Below are 25,354 nucleotides of genomic sequence, written 5' to 3' on the forward strand. Positions count from 1 at the left end.
GTGCCAACAAAAAAAAGTATGCTGAAAAAAGCCATTAAAGTCATAGTATGCTATGTCGAAAAAAGTCAAAGTATAGTATGTCAAAAAAGTCATAGTATAGTATGTCGAAAAAGTGAAGAAAAATCATAGTATAGTATGTCAAAAAGTGATGAAAAAGTCATATTGTAGTATGTCCAAATACATTTAAAAAAAAAATCATGGTATAATATGACAAAACATTATGAAAAAATCATAGCATAGTATGGAACCATCACCTTATCGTGGTGGAGAGGTTTGTGTGTCCCTATGAACCTGAGGGCTGTGTTGTCTGGAGCTTTGTGCTCCTGGTAGGGTCTCCCAAGGCAAAGTGGTCTCAGGTGAGGGGCCAGACAAAGAATGGTTCAAAAACCCTATGAGTGACCGAGGAAGAGATGGAGTGACCCTGCCCGGAGGAAGCCCGGGGCCCCCATCTGAAGCCAGGCCCAGATGGAGGGCTCGTCAGCGAGCGTCTGGTGGCCGGGTTTGCCACGGAGCCCGGCCGGGCACAGCCCGAAAAAGCTACGTGGCATCCATCTCTCCATCCCATGGGCCCACCACCTGTGGGAGGAACCGCTGGGGTCGGGTGCGCTGCCACATGGGTGGCAGTGAAGGTCAGAGGCCTCGACGGACCAGACCCGGGCTGCAGACGCTGGCTCTGGGGACGTGGAATGTCACCTCTCTGTGGGGGAAGGAGCCGGAACTGGTGCGGGAGGTGGAGCGCTACCGGTTAGATCTGGTGGGGCTTACCTCTACGCACAGTCTCGGTTCTGGAACCATACTCCTGGATAGGGGTTGGACTCTTTTCTTCTCCGGAGTTGCCCAGGGTGTGAGGCGCCGGGCGGGTGTGGGGATACTCACAAGCCCCCGGCTGAGCGCCGCTACGTTGGAGTTTACCCCGGTGGACGAGAGGGTCGCCTCCCTACGCCTGCGGGTTGTGGGGGGGAAAACTCTGACTGTTGTTTGTGCATATGCACCAAACAAGAGTTCGGAGTATTCGGCCTTCTTGGAGACCTTGAGTGGAGTCCTATATGGGGCTCCAGTGGGGGACTCCATAGTTCTGCTGGGGGACTTCAACGCGCACGTGGGCAATGATGGAGACACATGGAGAGGCGTGATTGGGAGGAACGGCCTCCCTGATCTAAACCAGAGTGGTTGTTGTTGGACTTCTGTGCTAGTCATGGATTGTCTATAACGAACACCATGTTCGAACATAGGGATGCTCATAAGTGTACTTGGTACCAGAGCACCCTAGGCCAAAGGTCAATGATCGATTTTATAATCGTTTCATCTGATCTGAGGCCGTATGTTTTGGACACTCGGGTGAAGAGAGGGGCAGAGCTGTCAACCGATCACCATCTGGTGGTGAGTTGGGTCAGAGGGTGGGGGAAGACTCTGGACAGACCTGGTAAGCCCAAACGGGTAGTGCGGGTAAATTGGGAACGTCTGGAGGAGGCCCCTGTCCGACAGACTTTCAACTCACACCTCCGGTGGAGCTTTTCGTGCATCCCTGTGGAGGCTGGGGGCATTGAACCCGAGTGGACAATGTTCAAAGTTTCCATTGCTGAAGCTGCGGCGAGGAGCTGTGGTCTTAGGGTCTTAGGTGCCTCAAGGGGCGGTAACCCACGAACACCGTGGTGGACACCGGTGGTCAGGGAAGCCGTCCGACTGAAGAAGGAGTCTTTCCGGGATATGTTATCCCAGAGGACTCCGGAGGCAGTGGCAAGGTACCGAAGGGCTGCAGCCTCTGCCGTGAAAGAGGCAAAGCAGCGGGTGTGGGAGAAGTTCGGAGAAGACATGGAGAAGGACCTTCGGTCGGCACCAAGGTGCTTCTGGAAAACCGTTCGCCACCTCAGGAGGGGGAAGCGGGGAACCATCCAAGCTGTGTACAGTAAGGATGGGACGCTGTTGACCTCAACTGAGGAGGTAATAGGGCGGTGGAAGGAGCACTTTGAGGAACTCCTAAATCCGACTAATACGCCCTCTATGGTAGAGGCAGAGCTGGAGGATGATGGGGGATTGTCGTCAATTTCCCTGGTGGAAGTTGCTGAGGTAGTTAAACAACTCCACAGTGGCAAAGCCCCAGGGATTGATGAGATCCATCCAGAAATGCTTAAAGCTCTGGGTGTGGAGGGGTTGTCTTGGTTGACACGCCTCTTCAACATTGCGTGGAAGTCTGGGACGGTGCCTAAGGAGTGGCAGACCGGGGTGGTGGTTCCCCTTTTCAAAAAGGGGGACCAGAGGGTGTGTGCCAATTATAGGGGTATCACACTTCTCAGCCTTCCTGGTAAAGTCTTCTCCAAGGTGCTGGAAAGGAGGGTTCGGTCGATAGTCGAACCTCAGGTTGAAGAGGAACAATGCGGATTCCGTCCTGGTCGTGGAACAACGGACCAGATCTTTACTCTCGCAAGGATCCTGGAGGGAGCCTGGGAGTATGCCCAACCAGTTTACATGTGCTTTGTGGATCTGGAGAAGGCCTATGACCGGGTCCCCCGGGAGATACTGTGGGAGGTGCTGCGGGAGTATGGGGTGAGGGGGTCCCTTCTCAGGGCCATCCAATCTCTGTACAACCAAAGCGAGAGCTGTGTCCGGGTTCTCGGCAGTAAGTCGGACTCGTTTCAGGAGAGAGTTGGCCTCCGCCAGGGCTGCGCTTTGTCACCAATCCTGTTTGTAGTATTTATGGACAGGATATCGAGGCGTAGTCGGGGTGGAGAGGGGTTGCAGTTCGGTGGGCTGGGGATCTCATCGCTGCTTTTTGCAGATGATGTGGTCCTGATGGCATCATCGGCCTGTGACCTTCAGCACTCACTGGATCGGTTCGCAGCCGAGTGTGAAGCGGCTGGGATGAGGATCAGCACCTCTAAATCGGAGGCCATGGTTCTCAGCAGGAAACCGATGGAGTGCCTTCTCCAGGTAGGGAATGAGTCCTTACCCCAAGTGAAGGAGTTCAAGTACCTTGGAGTCTTGTTCGCGAGTGAGGGAACAATGGAGCGGGAGATTGGTCGGAGAATCGGCGCAGCGGGTGCGGTATTACATTCAATTTATCGCACCGTTGTGACGAAAAGAGAGCTGAGCCAGAAGGCAAAGCTCTCGATCTACCGGTCAGTTTTCGTTCCTACCCTCACCTATGGTCATGAAGGTTGGGTCATGACCGAAAGAACGAGATCCAGGGTACAAGCGGCCGAAATGGGTTTCCTCAGGAGGGTGGCTGGTGTCTCCCTTAGAGATAGGGTGAGAAGCTCAGTCATCCGTGAGGAGCTCGGAGTAGAGCCGCTGCTCCTTCGCGTCGAAAGGAGCCAGTTGAGGTGGTTCGGGCATCTGGTAAGGATGCCCCCTGGGCGCCTCCCTAGGGAGGTGTTCCAGGCACGTCCAGCTGGGAGGAGGCCTCGGGGAAGACCCAGGACTAGGTGGAGGGATTATATCTCTAACCTGGCCTGGGAACGCCTTGGGATCCCCCAGTCGGAGCTGGTTAATGTGGCTCGGGAAAGGGAAGTTTGGGGTCCCCTGCTGGAGCTGCTACCCCCGCGACCCGAGACCGGATAAGCGGACGAAGATGGATGGATGGATAGCATAGTATGTCTAAAAAAGTCATAGTATTGTATGTTGAAAAAAGTCAGTTTAGTATACCGTAAAGTTATTGAAAGTCATAGTATATGTCAAACAATCATAGTATGGAATGTTAAAAAAATCATAGTATGTCGAAAAAGTGATAAAAAGTAAGTGTAGTTTATCAAAAAAGTCATAGTATAAACATGTCGAAAAAAGTGATAAAGAGTCATAGAATAGTATGTCAAAAAAGGTCATAATATAGTATGTAAAAAAAAAGTGATAAAAAGTCATAGTATAGCATGTCTAAAAAGGGATAAAAAGTCATAGTATAGTTTATTTAAAAAAGTCATAGAAAAGTATGTCGAAAAAAATAAGTCACAGTATGTCAAAAAAGTAATAAACTCAAAGTATAGCATTCTCAAAAGGGATTAAAAAGTCATATTATAGTTTATCAACAAAAATTCATAGTACAGTATGTTGAAAAAAGTGATAAACAGTCCTTGTTTAGTATGTCAAAAAAAGTGAAAAGGTCATAGTATAGTTTAATTAAACAAAGTCTAAAAAAAACATGATGAAAAAGTCATAGCATAGCATGTTGATAAAAGTGACAAAAGGTCATATTAGGTATGTCGAAAAAAGCCATTTAAAAGTAATAGTATGGTATGTTCAATAAAGAACTCATTGTATGTATGACGATAAAAAGTCATAGTAAAGTAAAGCCATAAAAAAATGTCATGAAAATGTGACTACTTGCTGTGACTACTTGCTGGTTGCCTGTGACACCAAAGAAATTATGTTGAAAACAGTAATAGCATAATATGTTGATAAAGTAATAAAAAGTCATAGTTTAGTTTATCAAAAAAAGTCATAGTATACTATGTCAAAAAAGTGATAAAAGTCATAGTATAGTTTACCAAAACAATCATTGTATAGTATGTCAAAAAAGTAAATAAAAAGTCATAGTATAGCATGTCAAAAAAGTGATGGAAAAGTCATAGTATAGTTTACCAAAACAATCATTGTATAGTATGTCAAAAAAGTAAATAAAAAGTCATAGTATAGCATGTCAAAAAAGTGATGGAAAAGTCATAGTATAGTTTATCAAAAAAAAGTCATAGTACAGTATGTTAAAAAAAAGTGATAAAAAGTCATAGTATAGTGTGTCGAAAAAAATTATAAAAGTCATAGTATAGTATGTCAAAAAAGTGATGTCATAGTATAGTTTATTAAAAAATCATATAGTATGTCAAAAAAAGTGAAGAAATATAGTATGTCAAAAAAGTAATGAAAAAGTTATAGTATAGTATGTTGAAAAAAGCCATTTAAAAGTCATAGTATGATATGTTATATGTTAAACAGACGCACCTGTACAGGTCAGAAGTGGTGAAGACCGCGCGCACTACCGGGAGTGCCGACGCAAATGTGCCTTAAGATGCAACGATCGTCTAATACAGCCTGTAGTACCATTGATAGCCAGCCCTTTCTATTGACAAAATCCCTGCAGCCTTCAGCAGGGGATCTAAACGCGGGATGTGAGTCCTGTCTATTGTGCCATACACCTGTGGCGCAAGGTGCATTCTGGAGTTAAGCAGTGAGATCTCATGCGCCTCATCCACTCCAGGTAGGTAGCCTATATATACCTTAGCATCATCCTCGTTCCTATGGCATTGCACACGCTCTAAACACACGGTGGTCTTGCTGACCCCAAACGTTTCGCCTACCACTCTGTACTCTGCACATGTAGCCAGTTTGTAGAGTGCAATTGTAATACGCTTCTTGATTGGAACCGGAGGGCCATGGCCTATCTGGGTCAAGGGACGGGCCAGTAAAACATCACATTGGAAAATGCTTCAACCAAAGGGTTTCCGTGAAGTGTCTCTAAACCACGATCTTCAAGATCTGTTTGGAGCTCTCTCGTTCCCACACCTCAGGCCGCCTCCATTGTCGTCGGGCATTTACGTGCATCTGCATCATCATAGCAATGTGTTGATAGCGTCGTCGTTTTCTTATTGCATCTTGATTTGTCACTATCATGCTGGCACATAAGCCCTATTACAACTTGCGCAATATGAATCATTTGTAGGTTGACGGCGCGATCCATTGTGTCTAGCAAAACTTTGTTCGCAAATGTCCGCTTGAATGTTGTGCGATTCAGTGCGAAAATGAATGGAAACACCATAAAATGTCTCAAATGAATTTGAATTTGACCGCAGAACAGCATGTGACGTCATTACGCACAGGCTTTTATTTTTTTTTCGCTTTAAAGAAGTTTTCAATTTCCAAGTACAATAAAATTACATTACTGGCTCTGCCAAGCTCCAACTGGGCAGACGGGGAGAGACCAACCGCTGCTGACTGACGTAAAAAACATCACTACACAAACGCGCTGCATTTGAATTTAGGGCGGGAAAGTCGCCGCAGACAGTCAGATTGTATTACTTGACAAAGTAGCATATCCAAGTGCTTTCATCAGTGGGTTATATGCTCACCTTTTGACAGATAGGTACTTCTAGACAGTTAACTAGATAAAAATCTTACGGACACTAACTTTTAAGGAAATGCTCCGCATGACAGCGGAGGAATTTGACTTTCTGCTGGAACGGGTGGCAACACTCATTACCAAGAACAGCACCAGGTTACGGAAGGCGTTCAGTGCCAGAGAACGGTTGTCTGTAACACTGCGATTTTTGGCCACATGTGAGTAACACTCCTGTTGTATGCAGGTCAACAACTCCTTCCTTCTTCCCTCCCTCACATTTCACAAGGTAGATTATTATTATACAGATTATTAGTTATCTTACATCAGACTACAGACAGGTATGAAACTGAAAACATTGCAATTAATGAATTGCACCATATGTGTGTATCATGGAATTTTAATTAAGACACCAACATCTGAAGGTGCCTGGAAAACTATAGCCAAGGAGTTGTATGGGAAGTGGCAGTATCCAAACTGCCTCGGCACCCTGGATGGAAAGCATATATACATACAGTACATGTCAGCCATTCAGGCAGCACCTTCTGCAATTACAAAGGCTGCTTCTCTGTGGTGTTATTGGCTGTTGTGGATGCAAATTATAGATTTGTTTACGTGAATGTGGGGAGCCAGGGCAGGCTTTCAGAGGGCGGTTTTTTTGCCCACTCTAAACTTCACAGAGCTATGGATGAAGGCCTTCTAAATGTTCCCCCACCAGAAGCCGCTCTTGTCAAGTGGATTGATAAAATGTCAATTGCCATAAAATACTGCAATCTGTACTTATTTGAATACCCTAACAATGTGGGGTATATTCAGATACATTCTTTATCACAATTCCATCAAGTTAAAGCAATTTAATTATTCAGTGGAAAAAGGTTATGATGAGCAGGCAGGCAGAGATTATATGGCACAGGAGAAAAATCAGACAAAATACATGAGGAAATAAACTGGAATGCAAAATTCAAGTGACTAAGCTGTGCCACTACCACTGTAGCTGAGACAAGGATCAGGCCAGCAGTGAGTGGTTGCTATGGTGCAGCATTGATTAGTGGATGGTTTGCAGGTGTGCAGCTGGGAGCAGGTGAATCAACTTGGCAGCAATCAGGAGCCGGGAGAGAGAGGGAATCTCCAATTACAGCTAAACATTTTAGGGTAGAAAAAGGCAATTTAGTATAAGGTGACCAGATTTCTGAGACAAAATCCGGGGACATTTGCAGCTCAGAAGCGTAAATACCTCCAAAACAGGTAATGTTTTTATCTTTGTAAACTTAAAACGGGGACACTGCCCCAGGGGCGTCACTAGACCTAGACCTAGGCACAAGCCCCCCTATGGGGGTCCATGGGCATGCTCCTCTGTAAGAAAATTTTGTCTTTAAATGCCTCAATCTGGTGCACTTTGAAAAGAAATTCAGACAACAAGCAGGAGGTGTTCTGTGTGTGGAGTAGTTTTGGAGACATGCCTCTTTGTAATTATGACATATATATATATATATATATATTAAAAAAATGATGGCAAAAAATATTCCCCAAAATTAGGCATGTGCCTATTTTTGAAAAGTAAGTGCTGTAGTACAACTAGCAGGAGACAAGTTATAATTGAGGTAAGTTTGGAGACACTACCTTATTTAATCATTAAATTAATACATATTTTTGTTGGAAGCTAGCTCTTTTCGGTGTTGTAGTTTGTAGACCGTCCCTAAGCACTCGTCTTACTACTGTCTCACCGCCGGCTGCTCGTAGAGACCAATGTTATTTCTCCAGGTTGGAGGACAGCTCGTTTTGATGAAAATGAGTTTGTAGCTCGTTGTTTACCTTACTATGGTAGGAAAGATGCGTCGTTTGTGATTTAATAACATTTCGCTGCAGAGTAATTGATCCCTGAAGTTCGAATCGATGAATATCTTTCTAACTTTCCCGAAGTTGAGTACTGAGCAGTGCTTGCTCTGGCTGTCTTGAGCCTGCGCGTGTAGGTGCGCGACTATACATTTGGTCAATGTTTTCTTTCTTTCATTCCAATTTCGGGTCTGTCAGTCACAGTGAAAACCGGGGACATTTCCGGGGACAGCTCCAGCCGGGGACAGGTCACCGAAACCGGGGACGTCTGGTCACTCTAATTTAGTAACAAAATCTTGAATCATATTAGAACAGAACCGCCTAGTTTGATAGTGTGATCTGAGTTTTGTGAACCTGGTTTGGTAACTATGTGCGGTAAGCATGACGCTCCTTGTCAAGCTAGGTTTATGGTAGCTGCGGTGTTACCTCATAACAGCTGTCGTTTCCAGCAGCGGCGCCTGGTCGTGGTCGTGCACCTCTGAATTTTAGTAACTATTCGCGCTTCGCTTTCAATTCAACATGGTCGGCTGGGAAGAGCAGGTTCGTCCGTCCAAACATCTCTGTGATTCTTCATGTAAAGACCACAGAGAGTAAAAAAGAGCCTTAAAGGAGAATTCCGGCCAATTTTTACGTTAATCTTGATCGCTATAAATATGCGAGTACTTTCGATTGAAAAAAACCCGACCTGAATCAGTCCTAGCAAACTGGAGTTGCTGCAGCTACCTCTAAGAGCTTCCACTGACATCATTTGGCCCGTTTCCATGTAGTTACATAGTCACTGATATGGTCATAACCACTACAGTGCTAAATTACCTATTTTTGAGGGGGAATAAACTTCAGTTTTTCGTCCTCTGGAGGACATAGCCAGACCACCGGGAAAGAGTGTTCTTAACAGTGTTACAGGCAGTCATTTCGATTTGGAGATAAATCACATTAATGATTAGAGTAGATGATTTTAATGTTTTGTCAGTGTTCATCATGGATGTGTTTACGACTGTTGCCAGGCAGCCTGCTTTCCTTTACTTCCACTCACTTCTTCTCTACTTCTTCTTGCTCATTCAGAGATTATTTAGTTCGTATGCCCTCCAGTGTCCCGCCCCAGTATATCCGAGGCTGAATGAAACGCAGCTAGTGCATTCCATTTACCTCGGAACTCGGAAGCCGGAGCTGGGAATGACGTCACACCCAAGTTAAATGCGTTCCATTCCACAATTCACATTTTCATTGTTTTCATTAGCTCTAGCCAGGTTAGCCATTGTTGGTAATGCCAGTTGATAACGCATCACACTGTTTTTTTGTGAGAATCTCAATAATGGATTTTTTCCAAAGAAGAGAGAATGATACTGACATTTCATAATGGTTAAGTTCAACCAATTACTTTTGTCAAGTATATTTGGATATCCCTCTTGCCACTATGCATCTGTTACGTAGCAAATATTTGTTTGCTACTGTATTGAATACAGCTCCTTTGGAATAACACGACCATGCAAAACAGTAATTGGCACTATTTGATTTGACTACACGGCAGGCTTTGGCTTCACATCATTTGAATTCTGTCCATCTAATGGAACGAGGCTCATTGACTTTGTTCTATTATTAATCAAAATCACATCAGATCTGTTGTCAAAACTGACACCACTGTCTGTTCCAATGTTAGAACTACTTTAACAAGACGCCTGTCTAAAATGGGTTGAGATATTATGGCTGGACACAAATGGTATTTAGTTGTGTGTGTGTGTATGCAGGAATCAATAATGTAACAATATTATAATACTTGATTTAAATAAAGAAATAAATGTAGGATAGTAAGGACATGATATCAATACATTTTAAATGTAGCGATGTGTCACTGTAATTGTTTATCAATAGGTTTATTCATTTGCCAATGCCACTTTGTTTTTTATTCAAATTAAACATTTGAATTTGGATTGGAGAGAGAGAGGCTGTCAGATCAGATACTCAGACACAGGAGTCCACAGAGGGAGGAAGACCAGAAACAAATACTGATAAGGTTGGTGTTATTCATTTTTAATGTGCCCAGGGGTCCTTCCATGGTGTCCCCAGTAAAAAGGGGAATTGTTTATTTCTAACTATAATTTCATCCAAAAGTAACACAAATACAGAACGTGTGACTATTGTGGTCATGGGTTTCAAAAACTTCTAAAAGCAAAAATCCAGTCAGATCAAACCTATCAAATGGGGGTCCATGGTCCAATTTTGTGTCAGTTTAGGGGTCCTTGATGTGAAAAGGTTTGGGAACCATTGGTGTGGACGACTGAAACGGACAGAAGACAAACTTTATCTTACTGTTTGGACACTTGCATAGTTGATACTGTGTTATGTAAAGTTAGTGGTTTTCCTCTACCGCTCTAGTCGCTACAGAAACTTCAAAGAGGCACTCCACTGATTTTACAATATCAGAATACTTTAAGTGGCAGAGAAGTGCAGTACAGGATGAATCCCTCTTCAAGGATTGATACACATGCAAAATATGTTATTTATGTTATTATTCTCATTCTTCTCCAGATATGGCAGTAAACTCTCCCTCCTCCAATGACTCCCTTCTTCATCCTATCATCCCTGTCTACATGTATTGCCTCATGACCGAACCAAGCTCCTTCATCTTTACTGCATTCTACATCACCAACATCCTCGTCCTCCTCCCTCTCTGCATCCTTGTCCTCTACCTGGGTCTCCAACGATGGTGGCGACATTGCTCCGCCTCTGCAGCAGCAGCAGCAATGACGAGTCACTCAGACAGCTTCACCTACCACATGGTCGCCATGGAGCTGATTGGTGTCTTCGGGTGCACCCTCTGCTACTGTAGTATCTATGGGGATCATGTTGATATATTTTCTGTGGGTTACTATCTTTGGGCTTTAACCTGGTATGGAGAGATGTTCTTTCACATCCTGACCTGTGTGGAGCGCTACCTGGCTGTCGTTCGTCCCGTCACCTACCTGAGCCTGAGGAAAGAGAGAGGGATCAGAATCAGAAATATCACTAACGGTTGTGTTTGGCTGCTTTCCTTTGGGACCACAGGACTGACAACTTTAAAACATGTCTCCGTAATCGTGCAGTTCGGCGTCTTGATTTTCTCCTTATTCGTCATTTCCTTCTGCAGTCTTTCTGTTCTCTGTGTTCTGATTCGTCCAGGGCCAGGGAAACAGGGCGGGACCAGGGAAAGAGTTGAGCAATCAAAGCAGAAGGCTTTCTACACGATCGTGGCCATACTGGTAGTGCTTTTGTTGAGATGCTCTTCAAGTGTGTTTTGGGCTGTTTTTAATTTGTTGAGGGACGGTATTGACTGTGTGGGGACAGTGGCTGGGAACTGGTTAAATGTCCCCAGCAGTCTGGTGTTACCTCTGCTGTTTCTACACAGAGCAGGAACATTAGCATGTTCCAAGAACAACGCCCAATGTGGTTAAGGATTAGATTTCAATAAATTCACTTTAGTTACAAGCAAACCAATACCTAATTAAACATCTTCTGGTGTGGTCTCCACATGCTCCTGTAAAAACAGCTGCTAAGTTTTTGTTATGTCCTTCTGGTAACTTAACATGTTCTCTTTAATTAATTCAACTGCCTGTATATCTTCTGTTACATTGCTTCAGTATAATACTATTGATTAAACAACCAATACAGTGGTTTAAATGGTTATAGGAGAGGGCTGAATAAATATGGTAGGGATAATGTAATAAGTTACTTTAATAATAATGATAATTGTATTTGTGTAGCACTTTTGATAACCAAGTTACAAAGTGCTGTACAGTAGAAACAATATATAAAAACCACGATCCATTATTAAAATATAAATACAATAATTCAAATTCAACAATAAATAATACAACAATAATAGCAATAAATACAACAGTTATGAAAAAAGCCATACGATAAAAGTGAGTCTTAAGAAGAGATTTTTGCTATATATATATTTGCCTGCCTGAGATCTCCAGGCAGGGAGTTCCACAGCTGAGGGGCCCGAACAGCAAAGGGACATACAACTGGGTGTCATCAGCATAGAAATGGAAATTAATATTACAACTTTTGAATGATGAGAGGAGGCTTGTCCAAGGATCACAGAGAAAGACCTATTTGACAGAGAAGAGATACACCAATCCAGGTCTACATCACTAATACCAACACAGTTTTTCAGACGGCTTATTAAAACATCATTGTCCACAGCGTCAAAAAGCTGAGCTGAGGTCAAATAGAATTAAAACAGAGCACAGGCCTGAGTCGGCTGCAGGCAACAAATCCCAAATCACTTTAGTAAGTTCATGTGCAGCATATATACACATATATACGGTACATGAATGGATATGTACAGTACTTACAGCATAGATTTACTTTATTCAAATGCTGTACATGCGTGTATATGCTATATAAGTATAGTAGATGATTTGGTATTAGAGTGTTACTGCACAGGATTTCTTTAGATTGTATTATTTTAGATTAAATTGAGTGTGATGCTTCCTGTGGAGAGGCTCCACTTACTACACACATACTGCAAATACAGGAACCAAATGAGATGTGTTTAAAATAACACAACCACGCAAAACAGCAATTTGATTTGAATACACAGCAGGCGTTGACTTCACATCATTTGAATTCTGTCAACTGTCCATGCAATGGACCGATATCGATGTTGTGGTAGAAACGTATAAGGCATGAAGGAATGTTTGATATTTTATTTAATATTTATAATTTGAATATTAATTTGTCTGATGGTGTGTTTATACAAGAATATAGGTGCCATATAAAGCTGAGTGAAATGTAAGTTTTTGGTATGACTTTGTCCATGCGTACATGCTGTACCAAGATCTTCTCTGACGTCAGATCCGTGTTGTAATAAACCTATATTCAAGACAACTGAGGCTCATCGAGTATGTTCTATAAATGATCAAAATGAAGATCGACAACAAATACAACCTTTTCATATTAGATGGGTTGTTGAAACATTTAACATTCTGTACATATTGTAAAAAGTGAGATTTCGAATGTCTTTTTTCATCATACAGCAGGTTGAGGTGAAATATGCATACTGCAAAAACATCAAAACGCTCAATCCACAGACACATGCACACAGTCTGTATTCAGAAACGGTGCATTTAAACAAGCTGTCAGGACTTCCGTACAGTTGTGATGTCACAACTAAACAATATATAGGTAGCTTTTATCAGAATACAACATAGAAAATCTGTTTAGAAATATCAGAAATATTGGATAGGATAGAACAACATAGTGTAATTCTGCTAAATAAAACATCACATTCATTATTAATTTCAGATAACTAACGTGGAGAGAAAAACATCCAGACAACCTTCTCATTGTTCCTGGGGACTTTAACAGAACAAACCTCAGCAAGAAACGTAAAGAATAGTTGTTCTAAATTTGTACTGAAGCTATTACACATGACATGGTAAAAGTACATTAGAATTAAAAAATGTTACATTAACAAAATATTCCAATCATATCTTAAGATGTTTGATCTGAAAGAAGTTATAATAATATAAACACCCAGTAATAGTTCATCAATCAGTCAGTATATTATGCAACTTATACAAGGTGAAAGAGAATTGAAGGTTTAATATTATTAATATTATAATATATTTAATATTATATTACAGTAGTACTATGTTTGCGTTCAGGGTTTCTCACTAAAATTGTTTAAAAGCATTAACAAATGTGTTGTTTTTTTTTTAACATCTATTGTTCACATCCTTGTTCACTAGCTCATTGTATTCTTGCAAGAGTGATCAGCCTGTAGGAGGCGCTGTAGCTTAGTGGTTAAAGCGCCTGTCTCGTAAACAGGAGATCCTGGGTTCAAATCCCAGCAGTGCCTGATTGTCAGCAACAAACCTGTTCCCTGATTGTCTAGAGCCCAAAACTTAAATGCAATGTTGTTTTGTACCAGAACGTTACATGTGTCATGTCTGAACAGATTTCAGATTTCTGTCATTCAAAAAACTCTTGACCAAGTTTAAAATTTTTACAGCCAACTTAATAAAATGTCATGTTTTATTCAGTCTATAAATACAGTCAAAGGGTACGGGCATGGAGACAAAGAACGGGAACAGGCTCGGTTATTTCTGGTTAGCGGTTAGCTTTGGTTAGCGGTACGCTCCAGTCAACTCCATTATACAGATAAGCTCGAGCGCAGGTGACTACCGCGGGGAGGGTGAAGAACCAGACTCTGATGACAGATGACATTCAGGACTCTTTCACAGCAGTGTGGCTGCGGCGTTTTTACGGTATTATTCGAACAGTTAATTCCACAGGAGCCACAACAGTACAAGCAGCATGCTACATCCATGGTTACCACCAGCCTCTAAGCCTGAAGTGAATTGTTGCCGCGGTAACGCACGTGCATCTTTACAAAGAGAGAGGGGCTTGAGGCCGCTGGTCTGTGTGCACCGAAACGTGTTTCTGAAAACATTTTAAGCAAGAAATAGGCCATGCAGTTGTCTAATCTGTCTTCATTTCAGATCGACAAAGGTCAGTTTAAAAGATTTTCGTCAGATTTTGAGAGACTCTAGTCACCAATCAGATTATCATTATGTCATTAAAATTACATCGCTGATTGGAAAAAAAAATGTAACTTCAGATTTTGTCAACCAGGGTGGGAAACACGCACAGAGTCAAAGTCCACTTATTAAAAACCCTGGCATTAACAGCTTCTCATTTAAAGATGACAACAAGTAATGTGTATTAGTGAGTTTTTGTAGAGGTTCATCATCCCACACCACAGTTTCTTGTTTCTGCTTCAGCTTAACTTCAGCCCTCTGGAAAGGCCTGGACCCAGCTGACAGAGAGCAGCGATCAGGACTGAGCTGGCTTCAGTTTCCTTTCTTCGCACCGTGTCCATCACGTCTCATGCTTTGTCTGCTCTGGCTTTTGTTCTGACTGAATGCATTTCATCATCAATTATAACACGACGCTCGACGAGGCTGTTGTTTCCGTCCTTCCTAGGCCTGCTGGGGGTTTAATTTGTCCGTTGGTTACGCCACCAAGGAAATTGCGTCACAAGATGCCCCAAAATGGTGCCGATTAACTGAGCACAGGGGAGGAGAGAAACATAGAGGCTGCATCTCACTCCTTACATAGCATCGCTGGTTCCTCCACTTTCTTTCCTTCTTTCCATCTTAGTCCGTCTTACCGAGGAAGCACAGGAGAGACGGGATGGGATGACACCTCCTTTCCTCTGATGCGTCACGCAAATTCGTCAGCAGGATGGGCGGAGTTAGCAACAGAGTTAAGCTTTTGGCTGCCAGGAAGGCTGAGAGAGACAGTGAGAAATTCAAGTATTCAAATATTTTCATTATGTTAACCCACAACTAGCTTAATTTAATACATGCAGAACACTTGAGTTGCCAGAGTCCTTACAATAAGATGAGAGGAACGTAAACCTGTTATTCAAAAAAAAACCTAGGCTACCTTATTATTGAAGTAGATGAACATTTACAAGTATATGTGTATATGTCTTGCATTACAAATCTTTAGTAAATGTTATCGTAACAAACACAAAATACTGACTTTTACAACAGTAAACTTCCCTTTCAAAATAATATATAACTAGGCTATTTATGCATTTAAAACCTAAATGTTGCAGCTGGTGAAGGTGGAGCTCATTTTAATTGATTTTAAGTCATAGTTTCAAGTGCAAGCTATATCATCATATGCTTGGGTTTTTTTTCTCTCTCCTACTCATCTGTCTACAGGCCTAATGAACCAGAAAATGAATTAATCAACGTTTGCTAAGGCGTTCAAAATAGCTGCGAGACTCGGCATAATTGTCGGCTAACGTTGCATATAACGTACTCATGTTGTATGTCTCATACGGATGAGTAATGTTCCATTTGCAGGGTGGAAGCTTCAATAAGTCCCTGTTGCAATTGGAACTAATGTTATTTAAAGATTAAACATGTAACTATCGCTCTATATTAATAAACTCCTTTAATGCTAACGGTGAAGTTACAGTTACACTGAAAGCTAACGCTATCACCACAAAAAGTTCATTCTGGCTTTTTAAGTGATATTACTGGCTAGGCTTGTCATTATAGAAATAGATCACAGAGTTGGAGGTGTTCTTGCAACTTTAGTGTGAAGATTATAACGTTTTTAACTTCATAAATTCCTGCAGCCTTACCTTGGAAGCTTAGCACGAAGAACTGCACGGAGAAGGAGACGCTTCTGCTCTAGGCTGCTGCATGTCGTGAGTTTGATGAGTGTTGATTGGCTGTTAGCAGCGAGGTTGAATGTTGATTGGCTATTACTCGTATAACATCTAGCCAATCAGACGGTGTTGTGGCCGGGACATTAAGTCGGACTCAGTGGTGAGTGAAGTGGAGCAGATGGACAGACACAGAGTAGGCCTGGCAAACTCGATTCCTTTTAAGGATTTGGGTTATTCTGAGTCACTCGCTAAACTGATCCGGGTTGTGCGAGTCACTTGAGTCACTTGAGTCAGTATTGATCTATAGGCGAGCCGAAGTGAGCTTGCAATGTTTCGGATTGTCTGCTCGAACCTAATTGCATTTTAACATACTACATTTACGCACCAAACCTACAGTAGGCCTAGCTAGGCAATGTGCAGAACATTGTATGTTATTTCAGAAGTGAAAGAATGGTTTTGTTGTTGATTTGCTTTACCCTGAGCTCGAGTGAAGTTCACTCCCTCATCTGCTACAGAATGATCCACTCATGACAACATAGCCGGCTGATTTGCGCGACTGACTGACTCGCGCGGGAGCTCGCGGGTCGTTGAGGGCTCGTGAGTTCTGCAAGCTTGCAATGTTTCCGGCCTGTCTCTCTGCTCACTCAGTCACTTGAGTTGACTTGATGAGTTGTTGTTGCCTACGAAATTGTAAGTTGTAAAGCTTTTGGTAGCTAAAATGGCTAGGACTAGTAGTAGCTAATGTTGCAAGAGGTTTGTGTGTGGCGCTGTTATCATTTTAGATTGAATTGTAGTAGGACTCAACTGATCCTAGATTGCAATGATATTACAGACTTGCGACTCGTGAGTTAATTTAAAGAGTCGGGTTATCGGTTATCAGGCAAATAAAACGGCAACATAGATAATCTGCAAACTGACAAAGAACGGGCCGATAATCGGTCGATTCCTACTGTTAACTGGGTTATGAGAACTCTGATTTTAACTGGGGTAACCGTTGTTTACATGATGTTTGAGAAACTGGGTTATTGCCTTAACCAGACCATAATCGTTTTTTAAACTGCATGTTGGGGAGTCCCAGGCATTTAACCTCTGAAAGATCCTTCACGCCTTGAGGGTATTAGGGGTTAAATATGGGTCGTTAGTCCACAGTTAGTGAATAGGTCTAAAAAAAAAAAGCATTTTAAGCAGCTGCTCTTACCATAGTGCCAAACCTATTTTCAAAGTAACAAACAAGCAAAGATTGACCAGTGAGAATTAGAACCATTGGGTGCTGCAATGATGGCTTTCAATCTGCTATAAATGCTTCCCAAATCAAAACCAATGCTGTTTCTGTAGTTAGACATCGCTGTGAGCAGGGTTTGAACCTGCGCGGGGAGACCCCATTGGATTTCAAGTCCAACGCCTTAACCACTCGGCCATCACAGCTATGAAATAAGTTCAGTTTTTAAAGTGGAGAACCGCCGAGGCCTGACACACTTCCTTACAGTTAATACCATCAATCGGACAACAAGGAGCCTATCTCACAACAACATTGGGCAGTTGTGAATGACTGATGGGGATTCCCAGGCATTTCAGTTCTGAAGGATCATTCACATCTTGAGGGTCTTTTAGGTTTAATGTGAGTAGTTAATCCACCCCCTTTGGATGATCTGATAAGAACTTTGATTGATTGATTCATTGATGCCCTGGTATGGGTAATAGGAATACATTTTAAACTGACCACTGTCAATCTGAAATGAAGACATATTCAGTAACTGGATAGCCTACTTCTCGCATAATATGTTTTCAGAAACACATTTCGGTGAGCTATTATTTAAAAAAAAAAAAAAGATCCTATTACAAACGAGCCGCCATTATGTTCTGTTTTAAAATCCGGGAGCAGGCAGCCCCACATGACGTGTACATCTATTCACAGGGTCCAACGTAACATTTTTTCCCCCCAGGCCAGTAGATCAGGGTTTTACTTTGAAAAAAAAAACACTTCTCCAAATTGTTAAATGTATTAATTAAATATACATTGTAATGATCCATCCAAACAACAAACAAAAATACTATTCTTCATCTACAAACAAAAAAAGTTTGACAATTTAGTTGGATTTGCACTCTAATAATTCATAGTTATTCTACAGTAATGCTTGTTTTAATTTATGTTGAAAGGTGATTTACTATATAAATAGTTTCACTGCTGCTTTCACTCACTCTTGTAAACTCCCTATATGGATGATTGTTATCATGAATCAATATTGTGTATTTTGGTTAAAAACCTCTTGTGACATGGTTTCGGTAGGCTATGTCGTTATTATTGTTCTTACATTATGCAACATAGCTAATTTGTCACAATATTATAAAAAGAAGACACGCTGATCAAGCAAATATTAGATATTTAAAGTAAAATTATTTATTCAAACAACAGCCATCTCGTAACAAGTGTGTTTCCGCTTCGAAACACCTGCAGCACACCAGTATCTGATTAACGTTACAGACGGTAGCTATTTGCTTCTAGCTCCAAGCTAACTTTTTGCTCTTGTCGGCTAATCTTGTCAGCTCAGCCTTCTGTTTCTTCCAGTATCGGATTCTCCAGGGGTCAATGTCAAAATGTCTCGCAACCCGAGTTTTCCTCCGCATACTTTAAAAGTCTTTTTGTTCTGTTGTTGAAAAGTCCGTCACTAGCACCAGAGCCCGTCATTCTCTGCGAGTTGGGTGGCTGCTCCTTGTGACTACAGATCAGCAGCCATTTTGGAGAGGGCTGGGGTTACAAAGATTTTTTTGTTTCATTTCCAAACAAGTCCAGATTAAGTTGCAACAATTAACCAGTTAATCTTTGGAGTATCAAAGAGCTCAACAGTCACATAACCTTCATAATCAAATCAATTTATAAGACCTGTCGAACTCACATGTCAGACATTTTAAAGCTTAAATTTCAAATTATAGGATTTTAGACTTTTATGTCTTTTTAAGGAGCCACAGATTATTACATTTTAATATCACCTTTAGATAATTTATTCATTTTCAGAGGGTTTAACCCTGACGGAGGTTCTCTGCTCTCCTTCTAGTCTGGAGCTTCACTTTAAACTGCTTAATAGGTTCTCTACTGTGTGGGTTATCATGTGTCTATGTAAACCCCCTTTCTGTTTAAAAGCTTTCTTACAGACGGGGCAGCTAAATGGTTTCTCTCCAGTGTGGATTCTCATGTGGGTCTTTAAACTTCCACTCTGTATAAAAGTGTTCTGACAGACAGAGCAGCTAAATGGTTTCTCTCCTGTATGAGTTATCATATGTCTCCTCAGACTTGTCTTCCAGCCAAATCTTTTCCCACACTCAGAGCAGCTAAATGGACTCTCACCAGCACTAAATCTCGAATCACTGATATTTTTTCAGAGTTTAAACCTGACTGAGGTTCTTTGGTCTCCTTCCAATCAGCACTGTTATCAGTGTCAGGTTCAGAAGAGTCTTCATTACGAAGAATATTCATCACATGCACACAACAGTTATGTTTAGGACTAATTAATCCCATTGTATTTGTTGTTTGACAGTAAAGGATCTAACCCGGTTTAACTTGTGCAGCCTCATTGCTGTGACATAGTACTGCTAGGCTAATCATATAAAAATGATTGATCTCATATTTTGTATTAAGCTGTTCTTGCCCTTACTGAAATCAAAACTAATCAAAGGGCAAAATCAGTGGCGGTTCTACATTGAATGGCGCCCTGGGCGAGACCCCCTTCGAGCAACCCCCCCCCTCCAAAAAAAATTATTGCAATTACAACAGGAATCACAATTCTGCACAAAATATGACAGTGTAGGTTATGAGAACTTAAAATAAATATACAGTATATACATAAATGTGCCAAAAATATATACAATCATAAAAAATGTAACAAGAGCAGAGTGCAACAATAATATACAATATTAGGAATAATATACAAATAAAATATAGAAATATTCTAAATAGCACAAATCCTTCATCACACAAATGTGAAGACACACTAAAGAAAATCTAATTATTACACTATAGCACTAAGAACAGAAAACACAAACAAAAACTAAAACCTGACCTCTCTGGCCTTCCTTGACGCAAAATCATCAATGATGTCATCGACAGGGACGGACTGTCTGGGACCAAAAATCGGACCTGGCATTTTGGCCCAGACCGGCCCACCACATAAGATCACAAATACAACCTGTCCTTGCGCTCCCCTGAAGATGTATAGCAACTCCTACTCCTTAAAACTACTAACGCCATGTAATGAGTTTTGGCTCAGTTTTATCAAGTGTTTTAAGGGGAGTTGTCTGATTTGCCAATTCCCCACACAGTGAAACAATAGATAACAGAAAACCACTTTGCGGCGCAGAGGACTTTATTTTTTTGGGTTTTTTTTTTTAAGTTCTCGTTCTCGTACCGCCCTCCATGTGATATGAAAAAATGTCGCCCTGGGCAGCTGCCCGGTTCGCCCGTGCCAAAAACCGCCACTGGGCAAAATCCTTTTACAAGTCACGAGGGAGCGATTTCTAACTAATTAATAGACACGCTGTTATTGCTTACGCCGAATCACCTTTGGCATACATACCATTCATTACAAATGTAACTTTTACAAGTGAAATTGGTGTGTTTAAACTTCACCAAGGGAAACTGCTCTTACCTTGAGGGGGTTTGACAAGCTTATGGACATAGTGGCGGTTTGATTTTACGGTGCAGTTTTAAGAACAACAAAGTTATGGGGCTGTAGGTCCGCCCCTGGTAGGCAGACAGGTAGAGATTCTATGGCACAGGAAAATAAGGTTAGAAGCAAATCAGACAGAATACACAAGCAAATATACTGGAATGCACAATTCTGTGACTGCGCTGTTCCACTACCACTGTAGCTGAGACAAGGATCAGGCCAGCAGTGAGTGGTTGCTATGGTGCAGCGTTGATTAGTGGATGGGTTGCAGGTGTGCAGCTGGGAGCAGGTGAATTAGCTTGGCAGCAATCAGGAGCCGGGAGAGAGAGGGAATCACCACGGCAACAACACAGCTTTTACCTGTAACCACTTTAACTTCAATCGGAATACGTTCTCCACCAGTGGTTATTACATCACATTCAGGTCAACACGTAAAAAAGCCAAACAGACTTTTCAGAAGTTTAATACCCTCAAATGACATTATTAAATACTGGAAACGTAACATTACGGCAGTGACCTTATGCTGCGTTCATGTAGTGTCGGACAGGTCGAGTTGGAAAATGCACCTGAACGCCTGCTGAAGTTGGAACGACAACTCGGAAACTCGGTTTCAGATTTTGTTGCCTGACTTGCTGACTTGACGTCATATGTGTCATCAACATGGCGGGCGGGAGGTCATGTAGTCGGGATGAATGTTTTTGCACAGACAGAAAATCATTAATTTACAATGAAAGAATAGTGTTGCATACCGTGACTTAGCCTACTTTGGATGTATCGTGAGCTAAACCGGGTATCACTGTCACTGTGTCACCAGCCAAAGAATTAGCAAGAGTTTGTTGTAGCAACCAACGTAATAATAACATATTAATATTAGCGCATTTCATGAAACCCAAAAAACTAAGTAGAAAAAACGAGCGCTAAGTTGACTCAGGTTGTCGCCCGTTGTCTTTCACTACCCCTTTTAGCAGTACTTTGTTTAGTTTAGTTTGGACAGGAGATATGTCCAAGGGGGTAAGCTTCTCCTCGGAACGCGTAGCTTCTACGGCGCCATTTTGATGCTAACAAGCCATCACCTCCCGTTAGCATTCCATTGACTGCCATTGATTTTTGCGCCACTTTAACAGTGAATAACTTCACATCTGAAGCGTTTAAAGACTATTTGTCCATTGTTTATTTCTAAAGAAACACGACAATGTATAAAAGGCTCCATTACCTTGTACCTCACGTTATGGCTCCGTAGCAGACGTTTTTGTAAAAATAGGCTAACGATTGTGTCATGACTACACGACTTACTGTCCCATAGTAGAGGAATTACCTTACAGTACCTAGCATTTTAGTTAGCAATAATTAGCCTGTGCCTATGTTATCTCTGTGGTGTAATCGGGTTTTATTATGAAGGGCCCAACAGGAAGTACCGGAACTAGTAGGTGCTCGGGGGTTAGGTAAATTGAGGTGTTTTTTATGTGGAATGACGCATTAATAAATGCTGTTCAGTTGCTCTACAATGTGTTGCTTGAATCTATGCCCAATAACACGACATGGTGTCAGAAGTCGGGCGGCAGTAAGAGCTTAATCGCCGGGGAGTGAAAGTAAGCTGTTCTGGGAGTGAAAAAGAGATTTTATCGGGAGAAAATAATGTCGGATACAGAGGAAGCGGGAGCAAGCGCACCGCATACACAGCCTCGCAGGCTACCGCCCCAGCTACAGGTAAACAGCGGCAACAATGCTAAGGCAAACCCACCCCCGAACGCCACATTCACCATTCAGCCTCCCGAAGCGTTTGATTTTTCTAAGCCTCAGCAATGGGAAAAGTGGATACGGAGATTTGAAAGATTCCGTCTAGCCAGCAATCTGCATCTTAGCTCAGAGGCTAACCAGGTAAACACGCTCATCTACTGTATGGGGGATGAAGCGGACGACATTCTTCGAGGTCAAGCTTTATCGGACGTGCAGAGACAACAGTATCAAGCGGTAAAAGACACTTTGGACATATATTTCGTGCCCAGGAAAAACATTATCTATGAAAGAGCCCGGTTTAATCAAAGAGTACAGCTAACTAATGAGACTGTTGACTCGTTTGTCACCGCGCTTTATGCTTTGGCCGAAAACTGCAACTACGGTGCACTACACGATGAGTTAATAAGAGATCGCCTCGTCGTGGGACTCAGAGACACTAGTTTAGCTGAGAGATTACAAATGGACAAGGATTTGACGCTGGAGAAGGCAGTAAATCAAGCCCGGCAGTCAGAAGTCATAAAAAGGCAACAAACAGACATTAGAGGAGAGAACACCGTGGACATTGATGCTGTGTCAGTGAAATACAGAAAACAACAGCATCCAAAACCACAGTATCCAAAATGCAAGTCCCCAACTCAGCCAAAATACACAACAAAGTCCAAAACACCAAATGAGAGATCCTGCTACAGATGTGGTAAAACCCCTGCACATGCTAAAGTTCAGTGTCCAGCAAAAGATGTGACCTGTCATACTTGTGGTAAAAGAGGACATTACAGTAAGGTGTGTAAGTCTGTTAAATCTGTGCATGTGATAGAGACAGAGAAATATAAGGACACACCCATGTTCCTTGGTTCTGTAGACGCAGGTTCAGATCCTTGGTATGCAGATCTTACAATCAGAAACCACAAGGTCAGATTTAAGATAGACACTGGAGCTGACGTTTCAGTGATCCCAGCCCAGATGTACTACTGTATAAACCAAAATGAGACAGAGTTATGCAAACCAGACAGACCATTGTTTGGACCTGGGGGCACTCCTCTCCATGTATTGGGTATGTGCAGAGAAACATTGTGCAAAGGTGAAGAAGAAATAGAAGAAAACGTGTATGTTATCAAAGATTTGCACATAGCGCTGTTGAGCAGGCCAGCAAGTGTCAAGCTAAACCTTGTGTCTAGAGCAGATAGCATAGACATGAAAGTGTTAAATGAGAAATACCCAAAGCTGTGTCAGGGTTTGGGGTTAATGCAGCAACCTTACACTATTAAGCTGAAACCTGACGCTGTTCCTTTTTCCCTGGCCACACCAAGACGTGTCCCCATTCCTTTGTTGGGAAAAGTGAAACAGGAACTAGAAAAAATGGAGTCCATGGGAGTAATCAGCAGAGTTGAAGAGCCAACTGAATGGTGCTCAGGTATGGTCCCAGTGCCAACCAAAAATGACTCAGTGCGCATTTGTGTGGACCTCACTCACCTCAATGAAGCAGTGTGCAGAGAGAAGTACATCTTACCTTCAGTGGAACAGACACTTGGATCCCTGGCTGGAGCTATCGTCTTCAGTAAGATGCAAACAGAGGTTTTTGGCAGGTCCCATTGTCACCAGAGTCAGCACATTATACAACGTTCATTACCCCTTTCGGACGCTACCATTTTAACAGACTTCCTTTTGGAATAGCCTCAGCCCCAGAACATTTTCAGCGGAGAATGTCAATGATTCTCAATGGGCTCCCAGGCGTGGTTTGTCACATGGACGACATCCTCATTTGGGGAAAGGATCAGCAGGAACATAATGTCAGACTTCACACAGTGCTTCACAAACTGCAAGAGGCTGGTGTCACACTAAATATGGAGAAATGTGACTTAAGCAAGCATGAGGTAAAGTTCCTTGGACACATTTTGTCTGCGGAGGGAGTCCAACCTGACCCGGACAGAATCAGAGCAGTCAAAGCAATGAAAGAGCCGTCAAACGTCAGCGAAGTGCGCAGCTTTCTTGGGATGGTCAACCAGTTAGGTAAATTTATTCCAGGACTGGCTGAAAAAGATAAGCCCCTAAGAGATCTGCTTTCAAAGAAAAACCAGTGGGTTTGGAGCTATGCACAACAAAAAGCATTTGATCAGCTGAAAAGTGAACTGACGTCAACACCTGTTCTCACACTCTATGATCCAAACAAAGATCTTAAGCTGTCGGCAGATGCCTCATCCTACGGACTCGGAGCAGTCCTATTTCAAAAAGAAGGTGAGCTGTGGAGACCTGTAGCATACGCCTCACGCTCCTTAACTGAGACAGGGCAGAGGTATGCACAGGTGGAGAAAGAGGCGCTTGGATTAACGTGGGGATGTGAAAGATTTAAAGACACTTCTCCTTAGAAACTGACCACAAGCCACTTGTTAGTCTGCTGGGACAACAAGCCCTAACCGAACTTCCACCTAGGATCCAGTGGTTCCGACTCAGGCTCATGAGGTACAGTTACTCCATCTCACACACTCCAGGCAAAGCACTCTTCACAGCGGACACCCTGTCACGCGCACCGGTCGAGCAAGATTCAGATTCTAAAGCTGCAGCAGATCTAATGGCTGACACAAACATCTACGTCGATGTAATAATCAGAAGCCTACCTGCTAGCTCAACGTACATCACACAACTGAAGGAACAATTAAAGACAGACAACACATGTTCTGAAGTCATGTCTTTGTATCAGAGAGGCTGGCCAGATTACAGCCAGCTCACAGGTCCAATCAAAGCATATTGGCCGCACAGAGACACTCTAACTGTACATGATGAACTGTTACTGAAAGGCACCAGACTCGTGATTCCTGCCACTATGCGCAACTCTGTTCTCGTAGCCCTACATGAGGGACATCAGGGAATGTCTAGGTGCAGAGAGAGAGCTAGAGAGACAGTGTGGTGGCC

General features: G+C 42.4%; 2 protein-coding genes, 1 long non-coding RNA gene and 2 other non-coding genes across 7 annotated transcripts in view; 3 read left to right on the top strand and 2 right to left on the bottom strand.

The window, feature by feature from the left end:
- LOC116058582 (gastrula zinc finger protein XlCGF57.1-like) overlaps positions 1–25,354 on the bottom strand; it is a 308,880-nt gene that overhangs the window by 261,666 nt on the left and 21,860 nt on the right. The window contains exon 4 of one of the 2 annotated variants that reach the window (XM_031311471.2): positions 18,902–19,098. The exons of the other annotated variant lie outside the window; for it this stretch is intronic. Coding sequence (XP_031167331.1) covers positions 19,097–19,098 — 2 coding nt within the window. The 3' untranslated portion in view covers positions 18,902–19,096. Of the gene's footprint in view, positions 1–18,901; positions 19,099–25,354 lie in introns of those variants that run through there. 2 annotated transcript variants of the gene reach the window in all.
- LOC116058583 (zinc finger protein OZF-like) overlaps positions 1–25,354 on the top strand; it is a 228,922-nt gene that overhangs the window by 10,505 nt on the left and 193,063 nt on the right. The window lies entirely within an intron of this gene.
- Positions 1,062–21,374, top strand: LOC116058592. Its single transcript, XR_004107079.2, has 3 exons — positions 1,062–1,072; positions 17,199–17,209; positions 21,294–21,374. It is a non-coding gene; the product is annotated as an uncharacterized LOC116058592 (long non-coding RNA).
- trnat-cgu lies at positions 13,646–13,718 on the top strand. The gene has a single exon. It is a non-coding gene; the product is annotated as a tRNA-Thr (tRNA).
- Positions 17,393–17,474, bottom strand: trnas-uga. The gene has a single exon. It is a non-coding gene; the product is annotated as a tRNA-Ser (tRNA).

This window comes from Sander lucioperca, chromosome 24 (assembly GCF_008315115.2).
Source record: "Sander lucioperca isolate FBNREF2018 chromosome 24, SLUC_FBN_1.2, whole genome shotgun sequence".
NCBI lineage: Eukaryota > Metazoa > Chordata > Actinopteri > Perciformes > Percidae > Sander > Sander lucioperca.